Below are 25,167 nucleotides of genomic sequence, written 5' to 3' on the forward strand. Positions count from 1 at the left end.
GGATTCTTTACCTAACTGAAGTCTCGGAGATCCTGACACCTTGCACTTCTGGAGACTCCAGGTAGGTTGCAGCTCTGGAAAATGGTGGCGCTGGAGACTAAATGTTCCTGATGGTTTCACCCTTAATTCTTCACCTTAATTCTTAATTCTTTTGCAGTTAATAGGTGTCTTTTCTCCGCCACATGTTTTTGTCTGACCCTGCTGACCCAACGAGCATTTCACTGTCCAATGGTCATGCCTTAACTGCAATGTCTAGTATTGCATTAGTATTGCATCCTTCTCATGGGCATTTAATAATTTTTGACTTTTCAGTCTGAGTTAAATCTCTTTTTTGGCTCAATTTATCTGTAAAAGAAAACATGCCTAATAATTCTGCACACCTGAATATAAGGTGATTTTCATTTCCAGCCTTCATGAACAATTATATATCACTTATACATTATTAAATACTAAATCAATAGTAGTTATTAGGATTACTGTGGTTTGGAATTGGTCAAATGTGCCTGGAAAAAATATGATCAGAAAATCAACGTGCCTAATAATTCTGCACTCCCTGTATAAATGAAAGTGAATGAAGTCTGGGGCACGAAAAAAGGACATAAAAGCACCACAAAAGTAACATTATAGTTGTCATTAAGTATCATTAAGTCTTCTGTAGCCATATGATAGCTTTGTGTGAGCAACAAACTTTAAGGAACAGAATTTAAGCGGTTTTTCATTGATAATTCATTCTAATGTGTTATGAGAACTAGATCAGTCTGGTTCACACAGACCGGTTTTGTGAACAGAATCTAAGTTCATTGATAAGATTCAAAAGAATTTGTTCACAAATTGGACATCACAACAAGGGAATTCAATTTTAGCCTGAATTTTCTATTATATGACTTCAGAAAACTTGAAATATAGCACATATTTGTTATTTTAAAGCAATAATTACATGTAATTGATTATAATTAAAATTATACATGAGGATTTTCCTCATAAAGTGACCTTTTGTGTTCCGCAAAACAAAAAAAGGTCTAATGGGTTTGGAACAACATGAGGATAAGCAAATCACAGAATTTTCATTTTGGGTGAACTGTCACTTTAAATTGGCTGATCTATTCTCTTTAAAATACATAATCATAATGATTATTGTCCATTTTAAACTCTATCTTTATGAATAAATGAGTGTGCTTGTAAAACACAGTCCTTTGTTGCTGTTATCTTCTCTCACTGTCTCAGAATATCTTTCTGCGTTACGTTGTCTTTCAAAATACACCCACAATCATGCAAATCAGGGACCGATACGCAAACTATGGGCACACACACACACAACACAGGCACAGGCACACACGCACAGGCACGCACACAGAGGCACACAGGCTCACACACACAGGCTCACAGGCACACACACACACTCTCTCTCTCTCTCTCTCTGGATGTAGTTTCCTCATTCAGCAAATGCTGCTGAGCACTATTCAGTGCTGGGAAATGCAAACTGATTTATTGAACATGTGCATGCTTACCTTCACCTCACAGAACCTTTCATGAATGAGACTCGTTTTGCGTTTGATGGCTGTCTCGCTCTCAATAGACCTAGTGTTGAATATGAAAGGAAATGGAATGAACCAGGGAAAAAAACGATTATAGCATGTTCTGAAGAAGAAGTGAGAGGTGTGTGCCACTGCAAAATGCTAAGATGGCGTGGTTGCCAGAGTTGCTTTGCATTTGCTAGAGTGCTTTGTGTATTTTTGAGAATGTTGATACTTTGGTTGGATGCTAGGATATTGCTAATGTTTTCAGAGTGGTTTTTAACATGTTACTATTTGTTCTAATCCATAATCTAATCCATAATAATACAGAGTATAAGATTACAAAATGTTATTCAATTCTCTCAAGCCACTCCTGCAATGTTACAGCTGATAACAGTAATATTGTTATATGAAACCCAAACTTTTAGAAAATCTTGAGGTCTGTCTTTATACATTAACTTAAATAACTTACTGCAAAGTACATTGGTAACTGTGAGGCTTTGTAAAATAAGAGTATTACTTTACCCCTCTTTAAGTATGTTGTAAATGGCTTGTTTGGTCTGGCCATCCTCTCCAGTTCCATTCTCTGTACTGGTGGTCTGGCTCTTTATGAGGTCAGGGGTTACCTGAAGAAGAAAAAAAAAAAAAAAAAGTCAAAAGAACATTATTTTTGAAATACCATACATAAAATGTCCCTACTACCCTAAGAGACATCACTGAAATAGATATTCAGAGAAATAAAACAATCAAAACAACTTGTGTTGGCCAATCAAAAACTTTGAGGTGGTTCTCCAACCAAAGATGCAAGTTTGGAGTGAGACTGCATCCTCTCCAAAATTACGCCCTCCAAAGGCATGTTAGCCAGCTTGACGCCAGCAATCTAGAGCATACAAAATGTCTGATTGGCTAAACTTTCTGAATGGCTTTAATAAAAGAATGCATATGCCCCCTAACATATTTTCCAACCTAACCATGCCTTAGCCACGCAATATAAAAAAAAAAAAAAACGATGAAATGAAAGTAGCAAAAGATCTTTTCTTACATATTGTGACGTACATGCAAGTGTACCAGATTATCAAAAAAGAAAACAATATATAGGTATGGGATCGGTTCTATGCATCAGATTTTGAGATGTGGGCATTGCACTCAAAAGTGGAGGCAGGCGAACACAAGCTTGAAGGGTTAGGGTTTAAGTGGACTAAATGACTGTAGAAGTCTGGAATATGTCACCAAAGAAAAGTCATTTGCACCAGTAGATTCAGTAATGACATTTTGATGAAAAATTATGATGTCAAAAGGCTATAATACGAACAAGATCTTGAGGACTCACTGGTTTCTTTGGTAGAGCAGGTGGTGCCTCCTTGGGCACAAACAGCTTTGGTGATTGGCTAAAAGTGAGAGGTTTGGAATTGGGGATAGCGGCCACTTTAGCCACAGATGTGGTGTCTCGTCCTAGACTGCCGGTTGATGGTTTCGGTGAGCTGAGTTTGGGCACTGCAGCTAGGGTAATAGGAGCATAGGGGTTTGCTGTTGGCGAAGTTGGTGAGGCTTCATCAGTAGGTTTGTTGAGGAAATCCACGCTGTGAGACCGAACTCGGTTATCAAGACGAGGCAGAGATCGGGCATCTGAGTTGGGAACATCACCAGAACTACCACCACCAAACCGGCTAATGAGTTTATTAATGGGAGCCAGTGACTTTGTGTCTATAGCTGGGGCTTTGTCCTCATCCAGTGAGGCTGAGGGAGGAGGCAACGATCCATTTAGCCCTGTCCCATTCAGACTACTCCCAGTCCCATTCTGCTTGATCTTCCTAAGCCCTGCTTCGTTAAAACCATCATCGCCCTTTTTGTCCACCTTAGGAGCAAGAGCAGAAGGGGTGAGGCGTCCTGTAGTCCTAGCCTCAGCTTCTCCTTGAATCCCTGCCTGTCCATCACCAGGTGGCCTCCTTAAGGGGCTTCCAAATTCCTCATCAGGTTGTTCAGCGGGAATATAGGAACCCTGGGGAGTCCGAGCCCCTTCCCTTTGTCCCAGAAACAGGGTGCTGTATGGAGAAGTCTGAGGGACAACTGGGGCAGAGCTCTGGATTTGTGGTTGAGTCTTCAGCTGTACCCCGTAAGAGTCCCCCTTTTCTCCGTCCTTGAGCACCACATACGGCTGTCCTGAAATGCCTTGCACCCGCACAGCTACTCCATACTTAGAAGGCGAAAGTGTACCATTGGTGACGCCACCAACTCCACCAGCCATTCGACTCCTGTCTGGGAACCCTCCGCCAGCGTCGTCCAAATCTTTGATGAAGCGGATCTGTACGCCATAGTCCAGAGGGGGCTTCCTGTCTGCTGAGAGGGAACTCATTGTGACCTGCTGTGGTACCAAGACAAAGAATGTAATAAATCAGTGTGCCAGTCCATCTAGAGACCAGATTAAAAAGCTAAACTGTTTGGTGGACTAAATTATGAGCCTAAAGAGGGGACAGATACACAAAGAAGTCACGACAGCACGGGACCAATTCAGGGTAGACTCCATATTTAAATTTTCACAAGGGAAAACAAGGCGGTGTTGGATAGATGTACTGTCTGATCACAAGATTGTATAATTTTTTGTTTCTTCTGTAAGTCACATTCAATTTTCACAACCAAGATATACAGAGTTATTTCCCCCCATTTGTCAATTCATTGCAAATACTTTTTTTTTCAATGTTAAATTTCAAAGAGTCTGCATCTGGTTACAAAGCAGTAAAACCCACTGAGCAGATTTTTAATTCATGTAAATATAAATATGGCATCTACTTGCAGTTTCAGGCCCACAAAACATTCACAATAATATTTTAAAACAAAATGCATCCATGAAATGTTGTTAACTAAAACTATTAAAAATACTTGAATTGATTGAAAAACATTGAAATAATATAATAATATACTAATTTAAAACGCTGAAATTGGAATAAAATTAGTGAAGAACTAAAATTACTTAAACTGAAATAAAAAATAAAAGGTTAAATAGAAATAAACAAACAAAAACTAATTAAAAAAGACAAAAACCCATAATAAAGTACTAAAATTAAATTAAAAACGGATATTTTAAAAATGAAATCCGATTCAATATATAAATGCTATAATAGTACATAAATAATAATAATATAACACTGGATCTCTGTGAACATCTTTATAGTGAGTCTGATGTATTTTACTGTGTTTTATAATTTTGCATTAAGCTCGATTTTTTTATAGCCTAAATGGCAAACCATTAATTCAAGTATCCAACCAAAAAAGGGCAACAAAAACAGCATCACTCTACAAATACGTTATACTTGTGTAATTTAGTCCTACAGGACTTGATACTGTTTTGCTGCTTCCATCTTGGCTCACTTCTTAAATTTGTGTTGGACTATTACGGTAATATTACCAATTTCCCAAGAGACCCTTTAACAATCCCCTCTCCACTGCTTGATATAGTGGCACACCTTGGTAAATAGAAATATGCAGCAGTTTTGAACACGACACGGCTCACTGATTCTTGAGATAAGGGACAAAACATGTCCCAAACACAAAAGCCCTATTTATGTTCAAAAGTAAGAAAGTCAACACAATAAAAATACTTAAAAAGTTAAATCTAAGGGAAATGTATATACTCAGGACATTTATTGCTTATTCTTTTAAATAATTTCTTTAGTATTACTTTAAAAGCACACTCTATACTTGGAAACATGTCCTCAGCATGAGTTCACGATCTAAAACTGCCAAACAAAGTGTTTAAAAATACAATTACATAAAAAAGGCAGAAACAAGTAAAATTGAATTATATTTTCCATTAAAAAATAGTTATAAAAGATGTGTCCTCACTTTGTGTCAACTCCGTCAGGATTTTTTATAATTCTGAATAAATCAGGCAGTGTCATGGGCAGCTTTAACTCTGAGGAGCATATGCTATTTCCTGCTCATTGTGGATCTCACAGTAGGACACATAGTCCTGGAAGTTACAGATTTTGTAATATTTTAAACAAACAATATTGAAGTCTCTGCGGTCGCAGCCTTAACATGTCAACTCCGTCATCGCAGTGTAATAGTTTCTGTAAATATTTGTGGGATAAATCTTGCCATTTTTATATGATTCTATTTACATATAATGTATATTTGGCCTCAGCTCAAAATTTGTCAACTCCGTCAGTATTTGTCAACTCCATCAATATTTTACACCATCAGGTGAAGGTTTTTTTGATCATTTTGAAAGAAATGTATTATTCTTTTTTCTATTTATTGTGTAAAAATGTTAAAACATCAATGGAACTACATGATGATATGTCTTAATTACCTAAGATTAAGACATAATCTTATATATATAATATATATATATATATATATATATATATATATATATATATATATATATACACAGTATATATAAAATTATATATGTTTAATATTAAAAGGAGGGAGGAGAATTAAGGAATTTAGAAACTAGGTTGTTCATAATAGTGTGAAATCAAACATAAAACAGAGAATGTATTTTATGATTTAGATCCTTTACTGAACACCAGTATTACATAACTGAATATTTTACATTGTTTTTAGATAGATTAAATTAAATTAGCATGCTTTTTAGTGTGTCTAATGGAGTTGACACAAATTAAGTTATGGAGTGAATAAATATAATTTTTTAGAAATAATATTTAGAAAAAAACTATGGTTTATGGACCTTTACAAAAATACCCATTTTTAATAATGTAGTGTTCGTTTTTATTTTTTAACATTTTAAAACGCGTTTTGTCCCTTATCTCAAGAATCAGTGAGCTATCAGGTATCGACACAGGTATTGAGAGTCTTCTCACATTTGTAAAGAGAAAGATATTGTTTGTGTGTGACAAACAGGTGTGCCTGCTGGTGGTAGGAGCAGGTTCTAGCACATTCCACTTGGCCTCCGGTCTTCCCGTTTTCCTAGAACAAAGTTCCAGTATGTATGAGCACAAACATCATCTCAAAAATAGCTTATCATAAAAGGCAACATTCCTCAAATCATATCAAAGCGGTGAGCCGCACGCATAGCACGTTGGAGTGAAGGATCAAAGATGGCGAGCCTAATCTGCGGAGTAACTGGTGTTTATAGAGACGCATATATGCTCTATTGTACAAAACAAGTGATGCAGAAAACATCCACAGCTATGCAGGGCATAATCTAACCCTCGTTTTACAGCATTTCAGACAGCTTGAAGTCTTGAAACCATTGCTATCTGCAGTGTCCATGCAAATCAAGAATTATAGAATTGCTGTGTGTTATAAGTAGTATGTTGCATCCTGTGTTTGTTAAGCACCAATTAACAATGCACCAGCATAACGCTGGGGGCAAAAACTCAGAAGACATTGAGATCTAAAATAACAGTCCATAAACTCTGGTCTATCAATGAATAACTTATTGAAATGGGGGGATTTGGTTACATTATAACTGTCAGCGCCCTTGTTGAGGCATTAGGTCTGATTAGCTACTGAAAGTAAGCCATTGTCTTCCTCACATAGGTGGGATTCCAAGAATTCCTGCAAAATGGAACAACCATGTGATTTCTCACTGGTTAAAGGAGCAGATTAATTACATTTAAGTACATGTACATTTTTAACTGTACATTTTTGACTTGAGTTTCTTCTTAAGACAAAATGTAAGTGACAAGGTCACTTTCAGGTGTGGGTAGTTTGGACGTGATTCTCACCGTCCACAAAGCGCTGGGTTCCACCTGCCATCAGAATGGCTATTTGTTCTTGGAGGAATGTTACTAGACTAGATCATCGGTTCTCTGTGCCATCTTCCATTCAAGCAGCAAAAGTTAACAAAGTTGTATTGCACATATGACTACTTAAAGGGATAGTTCACCCAGTCAAAGTTGTTTTGCACATATAGCTACTTAAAGGGATAGTTCACCCAAAAATTTTAATTAGCCCACGATTTACTCACCCTCAAGACTTCCTAGGTGTATATGACATTCTTCTTTCAGACGAATACAATCAGAGTTATATATAAAAAAAAATGTCCTGGGTCGCCCAAGCTTTAAAAAGGCCGTTTCTGTTTTGAAGTCCATAAAAGTGCATCTATCCATCATAAAAGTGCTCCACACGGCTCCAGGGGGTTAATAAAGGCCTTCTGAACTGAAGCATTTGTGTAAGAAAAATATCCATATTTAAAACTTTACAAACTGTAATCTCGAACTTCTGCTAACTGTCGTATGCGTGTACGTTCCAGCGTATGACGCAGTTGAAGCGTCCCGGTGACGAACGTGGAAGCGCAGAGGATAGAGCAAAACAAAATTTGGTTCTTGCGAGAACTAGCATATTCTCACTGGAGTGTCCTGCTTCATACGCCAGTCTCTCGTGAACGCGTGTATGACAGCAAGATGAAGTTAGAGATTACAGTTTGTAATGTTTTAAATATGGATATTTTTCTTACAAAATGCTTCCCTTTAGAAGGCTTTAATTAACCCCCTGGAGCTGTGTGGAGCACTTTTATGATGGATAGATTCACTTTTATGGCCTTAAAAACAGCCATTAACTGCCATTACAATGGTTGGAAGAGCCAGGACATTTTTTAATATAACGCCGATTGTATTCGTCTGAAAGAAGGATGACTTGATAAAAAAAAGAGAAAAGAGAAAAAAGATCAAAGATAATTTAGTATGATTTAGAAGCTGTTTTTCTCATGGGGACCAAAATGTCCCCACAAGTTCAAAGATTTCAGGTATTACTATTCTTATGTAGGGAATACCTGAACCACACACACACACACACACACACACACACACATACACACAGTATGCACTCTGTTACAGATAAATGAGCATTACAACACATACTTTAGGTTTGTAATGACATATATACACTAACATGACTCATCCCGACTGAATTTTTTCACAAAAATGTTTGTGTTGATGGCTTCTTGCAACAAAAACCTAAAACCTAAAAATTTGTTTGGGTTGTATCTGTTTCCACTCTCTTTGAAAGAATTAGTACCCTGAGGGTACGTATGTTTGAAACTTTAATCCATTTATTGTTTTGTTGGTTGACGCTACTATGGGGGAAATAAATTATGAAAACACAGCCTTTAACTCAAATTCATCTTACCTCCGAATTTTCACCAAACATGGTGTAAATGAATTCACATGGTTCCCCCCCAAAAAATAGACCCTCAACCAAGTGGCATCTGCGCTATATCTGAAAATATTGCTGTACCATTTTTGTCCAACCAACTTATAACATGTTTCTAAGCCATTTCAATCCATTTTACCCAACTCATCCCAAAGTTATTTTTACTTGGGTTTTAGCTTTCCTCAAATTTGCACAGGTGTCCTAGCAGAATAACAACACAACAAGAACACTGAAAACATTATATGATCAATAAGCTACGACAACATGTTTTTACATTACTTTAACGCATCAACATAAATGAAGCAACTTTTTATATATTACGTTGAAACGACTTACTTAATGTAAGGCATGTGACAACCAGAAAGTGACCAAATATTTTTGTATATTTAGTATACATATTAATTAGTGTTTTGCTTGAAAAGTGTGTATGCTACCTTTCTTTAATACAAATGTTACTGTCATTTAATGACATTTATACATCTTACTAGAGAGCAATAACCAACTACTTTTCAGGGCCATTGGACAAGGCTATAATTGGTGAAGAATAATAAACAAACATAACATGTTGCTATGACAGTATGGAAGAAATAAAAGGGTATTTATAAAAGAGGAGACAAGTTATGCTCCGTTTAGGCCAATCCCGATCATTTAAGTTTATATCAGGAGCTCTGGCATAACTGGATATATGCAAGCTCTCTGCTTAATGTCACTTTAAACTGAATTCTCCAACAGAAGTAATACGATAGCTTCTGGCTAGTTGTTGTTGACATAATACTGTAGCTTGATGAATTGATATACAAGCTAATAAACAAGAACAAAACAATATTCATTTGAGAAATCAATGTTTTGAACAAGTAAGCATAAGGAAAATACTATAGATTAGTCAATGGGGACTACAACTCATAGGTAGTGGGCTTATTCAGTGCAGTTATTTCATTGTCATTTTATTATTTATATTTTATTTACCAGTTCATTGTACTATAAAGAACAGGATATAATTTGAGTTTGAGACTATATGTTTGTTTGAGTTATTGTATCATTTACAGGTATGTTCTACTACACAGTGTTGGAAATAACCAAGAGCTAAATATTAAATTACACTGAGACAGACACTTTTTGTCAGGAGTTCTTTTTGTCCCCAAGTTTCTCTATTCACGGATAATCACAGACTTGAGAGAGTTGAGGAAGCACAAGCAAAATACATGAAACTTTTTTTTGTCCTGTAAATTGCGTCACACCCACCCAGCAAGTCAGTCAGTATCGGTGGGATCGATACCATCGTGCTATTTAAATATACAGGGTTAAAGTTACATTAATAATACAATGACGATTTTAAGGCTATAGTTTGGATGTATTGATCGGCGGTGTTGTCCTCTGACTTTGTTAAAGAGACAGGAACAAAAGTGCAATATACACGGATACAATAGCCTGCCTATTTGAGACCGAAAACCCCTTCCAATCATATGGGATGCGCAACTTAGTCTACAAACAATTTACAGAAATTATGCTGGTCGGTCCGGGTGAGATCACAGTAGCCTAGATCAAAGTCATAATTACTTTATTATATTTCAGAGGAGAGTCAACCTTGAGCAGCGCATCTTCGCTGTCTGTAATCCAGCCTCAGACACAAAGCAACAGGTGTGTGTCTGCTTCGCTCAGCAGAATTTGAGCGTAAAAAAGCCATGTGATTATGGATTATAACAACTCAAAGGCTGGACGCAACCCCGCTGCCATGAACAGCAACAAAAACAAAAAGCCAAAGGCAAATATACACAGCTGAGTAAACAAAGACATTCCTTCTGCTTACCTGTTTTCCGAAAGCTTTAACAATGACCTTCAGAAGGCACAAAATAATAAAGAAGCCCTTTCAAGGTGTAGTCGCTATTAAAAACTACAAGTTGAGAACGAGGATGAATAGTCCATGCAAAACTGTCAGTGCGTTTTTTTCCGAAACAACCTGTTGCCTTTGCGTCATCGGTCCGCCCCCCTTGAGCGCTCATTGGCTGGAGAGTTGTTCAAAGGCTGAGCGATGGGAACACGTCATTGGCCGATATCCAACGTCAATCTAATACAAATTATTCAGGATCCGCCCATTAACCAATTGCATTTGGATTATTTTTCCCTAAAACAAAATATGAAATTAAAAACAATTTGTGAAATTCAACTTTAAAATAGCCCAAACGCGTATCCTAACTAGGTGATGAAGTCAGATAACCTAAGAATATAAAGTTTCAATGTTCGTTATAAAGAATTTGCTAGATTATTAGAGTATATTCAAAATTGAAAATGTGAATGTTTTACCTTTAATATAAAAAAAATATATTAAAAGTTGATAATGTTCTCATAGGCTGTGCCTCATTTCTAAATCAATAAATAAACACACTAGAAAAACTTGTGTAAATCATTTGCAAATTATAGATCTGTGAATGCTTTATTCATTCTGCTGGCGTTTCATGAGTGAGGCTATTCATAGCTTTCTGCAGCATTACTATCAGGTTGGTAGTCATAAAACTCTGAATAAAAATTTGCATTTTCGAGGCATTAGTTTCCTCTGCCATTTCCAGCTGCTTTTTAGAATGGGAGTTTTTATTTTTTGAGTAAAATAAAGTCTGTGGTAAATATAACTTCAAAAGACTTTAAAAAGTCTCTTAAAAGTACTACAACTACCACAAGGATTCAAGTTGATGTGCTTTACAAAATGTTGCAGTCATTGCATAGCAACGTAACAAGCAAGAGTAAGGTTTTCGATTAAACAAAACAATCTCTTGAAATAATGTTAACCACAGACTTTACTCAAATCTTAAAACTGGCATTCTAAAAACATTTCAGAGGGAACCCATAGCGAATTGGTCATCTGAGTTGACCTACAAATTGATCATTTTATTATAGATTTACATAGCACAAATAAAATCACTATATACACATAAACTTTAGCGAATCTCATTGTGGTTCCCTTCGGGAACAGCAGCTGGAAATGAACAATGAATATATTTATTTTCATGAGTTTAGAGGGTTTTCAACCCAAATTTAATAAAATAAAAGGTCACAAAGGCTTGTAAAAAACAATTCAGTTTACTTCTTTCAGTACAGAGCCAGAGCCCAGAACACCCTCCCCCATATTACTGCACATTGCTGGAGAATGGAGGGCACCAGAGCAAGCACATTGAACAGCATACACACAGGTACATGAAGAGTAACAAATAAGAAAAAGGCAACTTGGACAGAAACGTAGAAATAAAAACGAAAGAAACTCTCTGCGACAACATTTGATTTCGTTCTGTTATTTGGTCTACTTCATAGCCCAGGATGTGGCCTAATCGGAACAGTAGAAGTAACAATGAAACAGTTCTGACGAAGTACTGCATTGGTTTACATGCAATCCAAAGACTACATACACTGATATGGTTATGGATCACCGCTATCGGCTATGCCACCAGCCATCATTGTCCACTTTTGTGTCAAGAACAGTGAGTAGCTGAACATGAAGAGAAACCATCTAGAGTTTCATTGACAAAGAATTTCTCTATTTCTGTCAGATCGCCCATGTATTCAACAATGGACACAGTGAAATGTTGATTATTTACATGTCTTATGTGTCTTTCAGGACGCTGCCGGTTTCCTTTGGATATACTGAAATGGAGATCACTGAGAGGAGAGGTTGTGTGGTGACCGTACACTCTTGCCTTAATCAAAGCATTCCTAGCCAGACATGTCAAAATTTTGAGGTAGCAAGTTGGCGTCAGTGCTTTGCAGATCAACAAGTTGGATTTTGGAAAGAAAAGAAAAAGATTGGACAGCTCTTTGGAGGCTGATAATGTGTATCACACAAAAGATTTTAATTCTTGTACATGCGTATTCAATTTTGCTTTTCACTGTGGCCAGAACCAAGCTGCTTCTCCAAATTTGTCACCCAGGTGAAATGAAGACCATGGAGTGCAAAATCGATCAAAAACAGCTGAATTTTGAAAATGTGTAATGATATTCTATATACAAACATTTTCAACATCTGGTACAATGTGTTTCATTCAGAGACATGGGCCCCTAAAAGTGCTTATGAGGGCTGTGAAGAAACAAATGCAACAAGAAGCATCAGATTTAGAAGTTCTGTTTTAACCGTACGTCTCCTCTCCTCTGGTTCTCAGGTTTATTCTTCAATTCCATTTCACTTCCTCGCCGTGAAACACAAGACATGAAGCACCAAGAAATATATCAAACATCTCTCTTCTCAACTCTTCCCCTCTCGCTTAGCCATCATTTGCAGCCACAAGCTGTCCAAGTCCCTGGCGCACATAAACCGCTTGAATCTCCTTTGTCTTGAGGCAGAAGTCGCAGGCCCACACCGCGGCACTCTCCCTGGTTAGCAACCCATATGCTGGCTCAGTTAGGCCTGTGCAGTCTCTATGGAACCATCGTTGACAAGAGGCCTCGCACAAGATGGCCTCTTGGTCATCATGCACTTCTGACAAGCAGAGGCCACAAGGGAACACCATACCTCCACCTAGCTTTGGGGGGCCAGAGCCTGGGCCGGAAGATGGTGGAGCAGGTCCACTGGGAAGCGGGGACTGGGTGTTGGGCGTAGAGTTGGAGTTGGATGGAGGATTGGGGTTGCTACCTGGGGTGTTCCCACCACTGTTGTTGTTAAGGTTGTTCTGGTTGGAGTTGGGTGGCTGGTTTGTCATCGGACCTCCAGAAGCGTTGTTCTGCTGGTTGTAGGATGCTGACCCTGGAGCGGAGTTAGGTGGCGTTGGTTGTTGCTGGTTGGATGGAGTGTTGGAGCCGGGACCACCAGTGGAGTTGGGTGGAGGATGCTGATTGGTTGGCGCTTGTTGAGGCTGGGGACCGTTAAGTGGGCCTGTGGGGGACGAGTTGGGATTGGGGGGTTGAGGAGCCGACTGTGGTTGTCCTGGAGTGTTGGGATTGGGTTGTGCAACATCTGGATGACCCGGGAAACCTCCTCCAGGCTGTGGAGGTCCAGGGGCTGGGGAAGGACCAGGGGTGGCATTGTTGGACGGAGGACCGGAGGGGTTAAGGTTAGGTGGTTGCTGTTGAGAGGGAACAGGTGGACCACCACCCGGACCACCAAAGTTCTTTCCCTCTTCCCCAACAGGAGGACTTGATCCAGGGTACGGGCCATCTTGTGGAGGAGGGAACTGTCCTTGTGGAGGCATACCAGGGTGTCCACCCACCATATTACCCCCACCACCTCCACCACCCATTCCCATCATGTTCATTCCACCACCCATACCACCCATAGGGTTCATAGGGCCATGCGGGGGCCCGCGAGGACCAGGGCCGCCAGGTAAGGGTGGGCTGTTGAAGGGATGGCCACCTTGTCCATGTGGAGGCTGTTGCTGAGGCATCCCAAACCTTGGATGAGGTGGACCGCCTCCACCTCCTGGACCGCCACCCATTCCTCCAGGTGACAGCATCGGGTTGAAGCCCTGTCCAGGGTGCATGGGAGGGCTGAAATTGGGGGGCATATTAAACTGGGATGGGCCTCCTGGTGGAAATCCCCCTCCACCACCTCCTCCGCCTCCACCACCTCCAAAGCCTGTCATGCCCCCAAATCCAAGAGGGTGATGTGGTCCAGCATTTGGTGTTGGTGGACCAAAAGGGGGTCGTCGACCAGGCTGTCCACCTCCAGGTCCTCCGGGGCCACCCATGAATCCCATACCTCCTCCCATTCGACCGGGCCCACCGTAGCCACCTCCACCAGCCCCTGGGCTGGGCAGAAAAGAGGCACCACCCGGACCACCCCCTCCTCCAGATCGCGATGGCGGACCAAAGTCATCATCAAAAGGGTTAGAGGCCACCAGATGATCAACCATTGGAGTAGGAGGGGGAGCAAACTCAGAGAGGTGGGAGAACGCTGCCCCCTGACAGGAAATACAAAGGGTGAAAATTAGTTGGTGACTGAATTACTTAATTTCTTATATTTTTAATGCACCAATAGTCATTAAATGTAATTCTTGTTAATATTCGGCTTGAGGAAGTCAGTCCACTAAAAGACTAATAACACTGCAGATATTACAACAAACTGATGCTCCAAATAAAATAAAAGCATTAAAACCAAATATTCAAAAACTAACCTGAGCGTTGGACTTCCTCTTCTTTTTCTCTGGGCTCTTCATCTGGGAACCTGTGGAGGCAGAAATGGAAAAAGGGGAACAATGAACAAAAATGGGGGGAGTGAGTAGATGTTAGACCAAAAACACATTTATGTACAACTTTTTTTAACGCAAACTTCTGAGCTCTATCAAAAACGTGCAAAAATCTTAAATTGTAATTTGTCAGGTGGTATTAGGAAGCAGGGACATTCTATATTTACATGCTTATGTCACACTGCTAACATTAACTGTGAACCTGTGGATAGCTTATTATTGATCAAGTCTTTATTTTTATTATATTTTTGTGCAAAAACTGGACACAACTTCTCAGTACCTCCAATAAACACACTCAAATTATAATAAAATCTAGATTATAAGTGTGTAGCCCATGTTATTAAACATTATGACAATAAACTAAAGATTAGAGATAATTGGTTTGAGTTATATTTTCCATGTACATACTGTAATATTGGGTTTGCTTATACACGTCACCATTTGGTCAGTCAATAAAAACGTACCTAACGACAGTATTCACAGGTAAATCACTTAAAGGGTTAGTTCACCCAAACAAAATTCTGTCATGAATTCCCCACCCTCATGTCTTTCCAAACCCGGAAGACCTTTGTTCATCTTCGGAACACAAATGAATATATTTTTGATGATATCAGAGAGCCCTCTGACCCCTCCATAGACAGCAATTTAAATTACCACTTTCAAGAACCAGAAAGGTAGTAAAGACATTGTTAAAATAGTTCATGTGACAACAGTGGTTCAGCCTTAATTTTATGAAGCGACGAGAATACTTATTGTGCACCAAAATATCGACTTCATGCAACAATTTCCTCTCGTCTGAGTTCTACAGCAGAACGCCGGCTTACCATTGGCCGACGCTGTTCACGTGAGCACCACGATGCATGCGTGTGATGCTGACGCATGAGCTGGCCAATGGTGAGCCGCCGTTCTGCCGTAGAACTCAGAAGCGCTGCACTGTATTTACTACGTCAACAGTGAAGGAGACTGACACAGACGAGAGGAAATTGTTGAATAAAGTACTTTTCGTGCGCAAAACAACAAACAAAAATAATTCCTGTCGCTTCATAAAATTAAGGTTGAACCACTGTCGTCACATGGACAATTTTAACGGGTCTTTTAGGTGTCTTTCCTACATTTCTGGAACTTTAAAGTGTTTCTTAAATTGCTGTCTATGGAGGGGTCAGAGAGCTCTCGGATTTCATCAAAAATATCTTCATTTGTGTTCCGAAGCTGAACGAGGGTCTTGCGGGTTTGGAACGAGATGAGGGTGAGGAATTAATGACAGAACTAACCCTTTAAATGTTGTGTTAAAAAAAAATTATTAAAAAAATATAAAAATAAACATGAAAATAATCTGGACCATTTAGATCACAGAAAAGTGCATAAATATAATTGCATTAATATAATAATAAAAAGTATTAACAAAAATAAATAAAGAAATAATAAAAAAAATTAGGGGTGTAACGGTACACAAAACTGACGGTTCGGTACGTACCTCGGTTTTGAAGTCACGGTTCGGTACAGCAGTTTTACAAAATTGCTTTTTATTTATTTTTATTAAACAGTGGTTTACTGAAAAAAAGTGTCTGTCCTTAAATTAATTAAATTATAACTAAAAGTTTATTGAAGATATTGCTGTAAAATATATAGGGAGCCCCTACATTAATATTAAAGGTTAACAACAGCGCCCAAAAGATTAGCCTAAATTCAGTTGCTATTTATTTTTAGGTATAATAATCAACACTCAAATAACAGTTTGCAAACATGTAAACTTCACATAAGGCAGTTTTTGCAATAACTTCTAAATCTAATAATATAAAATAGTTTTTTCTCCAATTCGTAGTTGAAATATAATAATTTATAGCCTACACAGTGTCTGTCATTTTCATGACAGGTTTATTTAAACATGCATGAAATAATCAAGACATCACTAACAGGTTAAGTAGAATATAATGAATATATAGGCTAGTATAGTGCATATATTTAGTGAAAGAGGTGATTTCTCTAGTGAATAAAATTCTGTGGACACTGAATGACTGCCTGAGGTAAATGTGATGCTAACGTTACATGACATTGTTTAGTTTACAAGTAGTTATACTGAGTTCTTAACGCCGTTGAAACACTGATTAAGCGATTACGCCACATATGACACGTGACAGTAAGTTGTAATGTATCCTCAACATACCTTCAGATGTTCATTCATGTTTATCCTTTAGGAAGAGATGATCGATCGCATTCACAGATGATTGTGTTCACGCTACATTAAAGAGCGTCAAAACGGCATTTATCGTTGAATTTCGTGATAAAATGGCCTGAATACTTAAAGGGTTAGTTCACCCAAAAATGAAAATTCTGTCATTAATTACTTACCCTCATGTCGTTCGACACCCGTAAGACCTCCGTTCATCTTCGGAACAGAAATGAAAATATTTTAGTTGAAATCTGATGGCTCTGAAAGGCCTCCATTGGCACGGTTCACTCTCAAGACCCTTAAAAAGGTACTAAAGACGTTGTTACAAAGTCCTTCTCACTACAGTGGTTCTAAAATAACTTTATGAATCGGCGATAATAGTTTTTGTGCGCAAAAAAACCCTAAATAACGACTTACATAGTGATGACGATTTCAAAACACGGCATCATGAAGCGTTATGAATCAGCGAGCCGTTTCATGATTCGGATCGCGTGTCAAACCGCTAAACTGCTGAAATTTGGCGATTCAAACCGCTGAATCGACTCGCTGATTCATAACGCTTCGAAGCTTCATGATGCCTTGTTTTGAAATCGTCATCACTATGTAAGTCGTTATTTAGGGGTTTTTTGCGCACAAAAACTATTATCGCCGATTCATAAAGTTATTTTAGAACCACTGTAGTGAGAAGGACTTTGTAACGACGTCTTTAGTACCTTTTAAGGGTCTTGAGAGTGAACCGTGCCATTGTGCCAATGGAGGCATTTCAGAGCCATCAGATTTCAACTAAAATATCTTCATTTCTGTTCCGAAGATGAATGGAGGTCTTACGGGTGTCGAACGACATGAAGGCAAGTAATTAATGACAGAATTTTCATTTTTGGGTGAACTAACCCTTTAATATGTTCGTGCGGGAACTCGGATTGAAGTGTGTTCCGCGCTTAAAACAAGCTGACTGTTAAAGATTGCATTCGGAAACCGTTCGGTACACGCGCGCACTGAACCGAAAGCCCTGTACGAATACGTGTACCGTTACCCCTAATATATATATATATATATATATATATATATATATATATAATGTTTTAATATAAATTGTAGCCTGTATTAGAAAGCAGAAATAAAACAGAATAAAACAAAATAAAATAAAAAGTTTCTGCATATGGATTACTGTCACAATGTAATATAAAAATATCTCTACTGAAGACAACTCTCTAAAGCTGATGAACATTTATACAACCCTTTAATATCCCACACCCTGATTCAAGGTAAGAAGCTTGCTTTGGGGCTAATAAGTTGGAAAAGAGTTGGATGCAGTATGTAAAAACTCAAACGAACACGCGTAGATAGACAGGTGAGGCGAGGTTGACACAAAGCTACCCAAAGACAGATCCCCACGAAAACAAGGCCACCGAACATTCAGGCATGTGCGGACAGGGAAAAGGGAGATTTGCAGCCACAGCTGAGTGGATTCCCGCTCGGACACAGAGATGCGCTGATTGACAGTTTCCTACCTTTGCCTCGTTTTCCTTGACTCTGTCCCGCCTGCTGTCCCGCCATTAAAAAGACTGTTGGTGCGGTGCCATGACACCGTTCATTTACAGAAATTAGTTTATTTGACGAAAAGCTCCTCGGGTCCAACGAGTATCACCCCGCAGCCCCAGGAATTGCGCGTGAATTGCTTAATTTTTAATTGTACCGATGGGCCAATGAGCTCAGGCACCTACTCAGCAACACGTCTGAAGGATGCATTCATGTTTTGAGTCGGATTTGTCATCTCTGCACGTTTACATACATGCACCCGCAAATAACAATGCGATCTGGTCGCAGATGTGTCTGAAAATGTTCAGTTACTAATCAAAAAAAAAAAAAAAAAAAAAGCTGCAGTCGTGAAGAGAAGTGATTGGGATGGACTGGATGTGAATACACATCTGCCTGCCTGCAATGTGATCACATACAGATGTGTTTCTACCTGGACGGCTGTCTAAATGACATTTAGATACAAGCATACCAAGCTCTTCTCCCCATTTTAAAGCGCGTTAGATTCGAACGTGCAGTGCGACTGTGAATGACGCATTAAGGGTTTGAATTTAATTCAAACGTGATTTGAATTCGCGATCTAGCTATCGTTAGCCATTTAGCCATCAGCAAGCAAGGTAAAGACGTTAAACGTTGCTCACACAGCTCATTCATATACACCTGACTGTTGCATCAAGACATGGATGTCAACCCGCATATGACAAACAATCAATGTCAAATAGACTTACGATTTAATATTTATCCCCAAACGCGAAATTGGCCATGTTAATTACGGCCTACTCGTTGCCGGACAAAGAGGGACAGCCGGAGTCGATTCGCGCAGGGCATGTGTGAAAAATAGGGGAGGCCGGGCTAAAACAAGTAAGCAATTTTCACAAAAAAATTACGTTTACAGTTACATTATAGACTTATTTCTTATATACGGTAATACTAGCGACACTTTCGCGGGGTACAGATGATACATGTCTGGCAAAGTTTCAGTAACTGCTCAAGATATTTCTCAACGCCCCCGTGTAATAAACATTTTGGACTGTGCGAGATCAGACCACTTTAGCTTATGAGGCAGGGGGGGATTCTGTGTTGTGCATTTTGCGAACTGTTCACTGCAGTTAATGGTGTTATAAAATGGTGCAGTTAGAAATTGTGTATGCTCTTGTGCGTATAATTTTGGAGGAAATGTACTCTTGACAGTTTTATAAAAAGAAAGCGTTAATCCGCCTATTCAGTAATAGGTGCGTCTGAACGCTTGGTTCCGCTGCATGAGTGGAGTTGTAGTTTTAAGACAAGAATCAGTTACATTTGATGTGGTTTTTAATTTATTTTTTATTTTTGATTAGTATCAAAGTATTTCATCTTTTTGATTAGTGTCATATATTGTTCTGTATAAAAATTGCCTTTAAAATATAATATGTTCTGTCATTACCTACACTTTAAAAAAATGCTGGGTTGTTTTTTCAACCCAAACGCTAGGTTGAGACTGCTGGGTAAGAATGCTGGGTTGATTTAACCCAATTTGGGTTGAAAGTTGTTCTTAAAGTCGGCATGAAACGGAAGTTGAGATCTTTTTCTCCTTATTGTGACGTGTATCCGCGGACGTTAAAGAGAGCATGCACGTCACGTAACAACACCAGTGCGAGAAGCCGCCATTTTCTCGGCGTCTTCGGATGGAAACGAGTGAAAAACGGTTTATGGTAAGTAAAGACAAAAAAAAAAAATTATCAATTGTTTTTGTATAAGAGTATTTTGAGATTTTTTGAATGTGAAAAAAGGCAGAAAAGAGCTTTAAATGGAAGTATTCGCGGTTTTTGCCTCAAGTCTCAACGGCCCTTTTTTATTGAACTGAATAATAACGTTAGGGTTGCCACCGGTCCCGTAAAATACGGAATCGTCCCGTATTTACACAAGCAAAATGACGCGTCCCGTATCAAACCAATACGGAATGCGATTTGTCCCGTACTTTACATAGACAAACATCCCAAGTCTTCGGGATAACGTTACCTCCCTGAAATGACTTTTTTCAGGTTGGGATGTCTGCATAGGTCCACACATAACTTAGTTCAATAAACACATGGATTTTGCAGTGTGGAGAATAAGTTACTGATAGCAAATATAAAGAAATCAATTTCACAATAAGTAGTAAGTTACAGGACCTCATTTATGCGTTTTAGCGGTTTTGTTGCCTTAGCGGCGGAGTCTCAAGAACATGCGCTGTGCCAGTGTGCCTGTAAACTTGCGCGGTTTTTTAAAAACATGTCGAGCATTCCACCGTTTGAACGCAAGAGGATCTCCAGATATAAAGCTGAATATCAAAAACGTATTAATGGGTCTGTCCAGTAACTCATGATGAACCTCAGGCCAACTGCACACTTTATAAGAAGCATTTCAGTTGCTTAGACTGTCTGACTTGAATATATTAATATAATATTCCATACATTATCAGAGCTTGGCAGACAGAATTATTATTTTTTTAGACCGGTTAGTCTAATAAATGTTATTAGTTTATAATTAAGCTAGGCTATATTAATCATACATAATAAATAATCCTGTCATATAAAGTTTGACATTTAAAAAAAAATATTTAGATAAAAATGGGACAAATAATTACATGATAATAGTTATAATTTAAGTAAATTGATTAAAAAAAATTGCATTTTTTATTTTTTTAATAAAAAAAAGGGATTACTGGTTCAGAATGACTGCTTAAAGAGACAGTTCACCCCAAAATGAAAATTCTGTCATTTACTCACCCTCAAGTTGTTCCAAACATGTATACATTTCTTTATGTTGAACACAACGGAAGATTACTATGGAAGTCAATGATGCCCCCAAAGCAGCCTGGTTACAAACTTTCTTCAAAATATCTTGTGTTCAGCAGAACAAAGGTTGAGGTTGGGTCGTGAATGGGTGTCCCTTATTTTGCCACACTGAAGGTGGCAACCCTACTGAAGAGTCACTTTTAATATTGTGGGGATCTTATGTATTATACAATTTTTGAAGTCTGTTAATAGAGGGTTATCAACTGATTCACATTCCAATTCATTATTTATTTTCGCGATCAACCCGAATGTAAATAATACTTTCACTTAAAGGGGCTATATGCGTTTTTCTGAAATTTAAACTCGCGACTGACACCTGTGGCCAAAAAATAGAACCGCTCTTATTTTCTGCTCGCTCTCGCAGCGGTGGTGACGTCACATCCGCAGACAGCGCGGGAAAAGACGACCCGCCAGAAAATAGGAAAAATAGGATACAGGCTTATAGGTGCACCCACTGTGAGCGGACAAGGTGTCAGTATGCTCATCAGGAGATGTTTGAGTCATAAATGGTAAAATTTAAAAAAGCTATTGTTACGTTTATTTTGGGGGAAAAGTTGCATATAGCCCCTTTAAGGAAATAAAACGGCAATATGTAATAAAGGGTGAATTATGTTGATGCTGTTGAAGCGATTATTGTTCAAATGAATGTTTTGTATGTAATCTTTCAGACATGAGCTTCGTGTGTTCATTTTGACCGCGCCGGCCGCCTGGAGGAACCGTCCCCGGCGACTGATGTGCGAGGCGGCGCACGTGCCCGCGATCTTCTCGCTTCTTCAGAAGAGGGGGAAAGACGGTTTATGGTAAGTAAAGTTTAAAATTCCATGTCGTTATCAGTTGTTTTTGAAACCATGTTTGCTTTTTTGTGGATGTACCAAGCCAGAGACCTATGAGTGCTTCATTCTTTTGAGGTTATTTTTAGAAAATAAATGTTTCTGTTGTCTCCTCCCTGTTAATTTTTTTTATGCAACAACTGTATGACTTGTTCACATTTTATTTAAATCATTAATGTCCGTGTTATTCATTGCAGAACTCATACCAACTTTGGAGAAGGGGTCATCTTCCTTGGTCTTCCTTTCTTAAAGGGGTAGTTCACACACAAATTGTCATTTACTCACCCTCCTGTCTTTCCAAACCCAAAGACTTGTCCACGTTCGGAACACAAATTAAGATATATTTAATATTTTCATAAGTTTTTTTTATCCATTTACAGTCTTGATAATCAACATTATATAAGCTACACTCACCTAAAGGATTATTAGGAACACCTGTTCAATTTCTCATTAATGCAATTATCTAATCAACCAATCACATGGCAGTTGCTTCAATGCATTTAGGGGTGTGGTCCTGATCAAGACAATCTCCTGAACTCCAAACTGAATGTCAGAATGGGAAAGAAAGGCGATTTAAGCAATTTTGAGCGTGGCATGGTTGTTGGTGCCAGACGGGCCGGTCTGAGTATTTCACAATCTGCTCAGTTACTGGGATTTTCACGCACCACCATTTCTAGGGTTTACAAAGAATGGTGTGAAAAGGGAAAAACATCCAGTATGCGGCAGTCCTGTGGGCGAAAATGCCTTGTTGATGCTAGAGGTCAGAGGAGAATGGGCCGACTGATTCAAGCTGATAGTAGAGCAACTTTGACTGAAATAACTATTCGTTACAACCGAATTATGCAGCAAAGCATTTGTGAAGCCACAACACGCACAACCTTGAGGCGGATGGGCTACCACCGGGTACCAGTCATCTCCACTACAAATAGGAAAAAGAGGCTACAATTTGCACGAGCTCACCAAAATTGGACAGTTGAAGACTGGAAAAATGTTGCCTGGTCTGATGAGTCTCGATTTATGTTGAGACATTCAGATGGTAGAGTCAGAATTTGGCGTAAACCGAATGAGAACATGGATCCATCATGCCTTGTTACCACTGATGGTGGTGGTGTAATGGTGTGGGGGATGTTTTCTTGGCACACTTTAGGCCCCCTAGTGCCAATTGGGCAACGTTTAAGTGCCACGGCCTACCTGAGCATTGTTTCTGACCATGTCCATCCTTTTATGACCACCATGTACCCATCCTCTGATGGCTACTTCCAGCAGGATAATGCACCATGTACCAAAGCTCAAATCATTTCAAATTGGTTTCTTGAACATGACAATGAGTTCACTGTACTAAATTGGCCCCCACAGTCACCAGATCTCAACCCAATAGAGCATCTTTGGGATGTGGTGGAACGGGAGCTTCGTGCCCTGGATGTGCATCCCACAAATCTCAATCAACTGCAAGATGCTATTCTAACAATATGGGCCAACATTTCTAAAGAATGCTTTCAGCACCTTGTTGAATCAATGCCAAGTAGAATTAAGGCAGTTCTGAAGGCGAAAGGGGGTCAAACACAGTATTAGTATGGTGTTCCTAATAATCCTTTAGGTGAGTGTGTAAGCTTCAAAAATACAAAGTGATTGTAGAAGTAATCCATACCAATATATATATATATATATATATATATGAATGAAATCCTAAATGTCATATAAAATGATCTGTTCAGACTTGCAATGGGTGGACAAAAATTGAGAATTTACAAATATCTTAATTTGTGTTCCAAAGATTAACAAGAGTCTTGTGGTTTTGGAATGACATGAAGGAGAGTAAATTATGACAATTTTCTTTTTTTGGTGAACTAACCCTTTAAAGACCAGCCCTCCAAGTTCATCAAAATTTGTGAGGTATGTGTATTTCATGTCTGTTTTAATACTTCAACAAAGTAGTAGTTTTCCAAAAGATATTTTTATTATTTAAGGAATTTTCTGGCCTGTTGCGCTTCATAATGACAGAAAAACATCACACAGGGCTCCACACTACACCCTGTGTAGGGAGCCACTGCACCCTTAATTGAAACATCCTACGCAAAAACATAGTTTTTAGGTAGGGCTGGGCAATAAACAATATAATGGAGATAATGGTAAAATATGTCTAACGATAAACTCTGGACATTTTTACTCCATGTTAATCTAACAGCCTATCACACAGTATAAATAAACATGACAACAGCCAGTCAGTGCGTGTTGCAAATAAATCTGATGTGGATGCACCTGTCTGAAAATTTATTCCGTTTTGTGTTCCTTAGTAATGTTCTTTTTCCTCTTTTTAACCCACTGATGAACAGGTGGTGACCGGGATGAATGCTGGTCAAAAGGAGAATGACTTTGCCCAATGGAGATCATTCCAGTGCTTTTAACCCTTAATCGTCCCTCAAGTAAGGTTTACATTGGAGTCCCTTGGGGTCAGAAGACCCCAAACTTTTACAGAGCGATTGCAGAAGGAATTTTTTTTTTTTTTTTTTTTACACTACATGGAAAACTATATATTTTTTTATTTACTTCTCAAATATACATTGATGCTGTTTTTGTGGGTATTTGGTAGTTTTTTTTTTGTTTTTTTTTAACCTATTTACTGCACAAATACCTAACTAAATCATAAATTGGCTCATTTAAAAATATTTTTTTTATGAAAAAATCATATGAATGATGATCTTAATGAAATGGGGACCTCTAGTGGATAATGTCATATCCACCTTTCATCCAGTATGGAATTCAGGGTCTCCTCAAGACTGTACCTTTTTGCCATGGTGCTGCCACAGAATGAGCTGTGCCGGACTCAGACTGCCACTTTTATACCCTAACTGTGGGGTGTTTTCAAAATACTGCTGCAGCGCTTTCATCTAACAGTAAACTTTCTCAGAGTGCAAAAGTTTAGCTGCCTTTCAGCTTTCTTTTATTTGCCCTTTTCCCTCTCTTTCTCATGATGTTGCATTTGTGCTCTAGTATTTGTCCTTCATTTATGTATGGAAT

At 38.7% G+C, this 25,167-nt stretch overlaps 2 protein-coding genes across 6 annotated transcripts in view; both read right to left on the reverse strand.

The window, feature by feature from the left end:
• Positions 1-10,630, reverse strand: part of cgnb (cingulin b) — a 31,226-nt gene extending 20,596 nt beyond the window's left edge. Inside the window, exons 1-5 of one of the 4 annotated variants that reach the window (XM_079828959.1) lie at positions 10,444-10,623; positions 6,341-6,446; positions 2,845-3,876; positions 2,040-2,140; positions 1,509-1,578 (exon numbers count right to left, since the gene is read on the reverse strand). In XM_079828959.1, coding sequence (XP_079685085.1) covers positions 1,509-1,578; positions 2,040-2,140; positions 2,845-3,867 — 1,194 coding nt within the window. In that variant the 5' untranslated portion in view covers positions 3,868-3,876; positions 6,341-6,446; positions 10,444-10,623. Of the gene's footprint in view, positions 1-1,508; positions 1,579-2,039; positions 2,141-2,844; positions 3,877-6,340; positions 6,447-10,443 lie in introns of all 4 variants that reach the window. The other 3 variants (XM_079828957.1, XM_079828958.1, XM_079828956.1) reach the window with 3 other exon arrangements.
• A 1,057-nt stretch (positions 10,631-11,687) lies between these two features.
• pygo2 (pygopus homolog 2) lies at positions 11,688-19,315 on the reverse strand. Of its 2 annotated transcripts, none has more exons than XM_079830144.1 (3): positions 19,232-19,315; positions 14,726-14,775; positions 11,688-14,512 (listed from the first exon to the last, which is right to left on the reverse strand). In XM_079830144.1, the coding sequence occupies exons 2-3, from the start codon at positions 14,765-14,767 to the stop codon at positions 12,881-12,883; spliced, it is 1,674 nt and encodes a 557-aa protein (XP_079686270.1). In that variant the 5' UTR covers positions 14,768-14,775; positions 19,232-19,315; the 3' UTR covers positions 11,688-12,880. The 2 variants fall into 2 exon arrangements, with proteins under 2 accessions (XP_079686270.1, XP_079686269.1); XM_079830143.1 differs by having other exon boundaries at positions 18,479-19,315.
• Positions 19,316-25,167: the final 5,852 nt, after the last annotated feature.

This window comes from Gobio gobio (assembly GCF_949357685.1).
Source record: "Gobio gobio genome assembly, chromosome: 11".
Lineage (NCBI taxonomy): Eukaryota > Metazoa > Chordata > Actinopteri > Cypriniformes > Gobionidae > Gobio > Gobio gobio.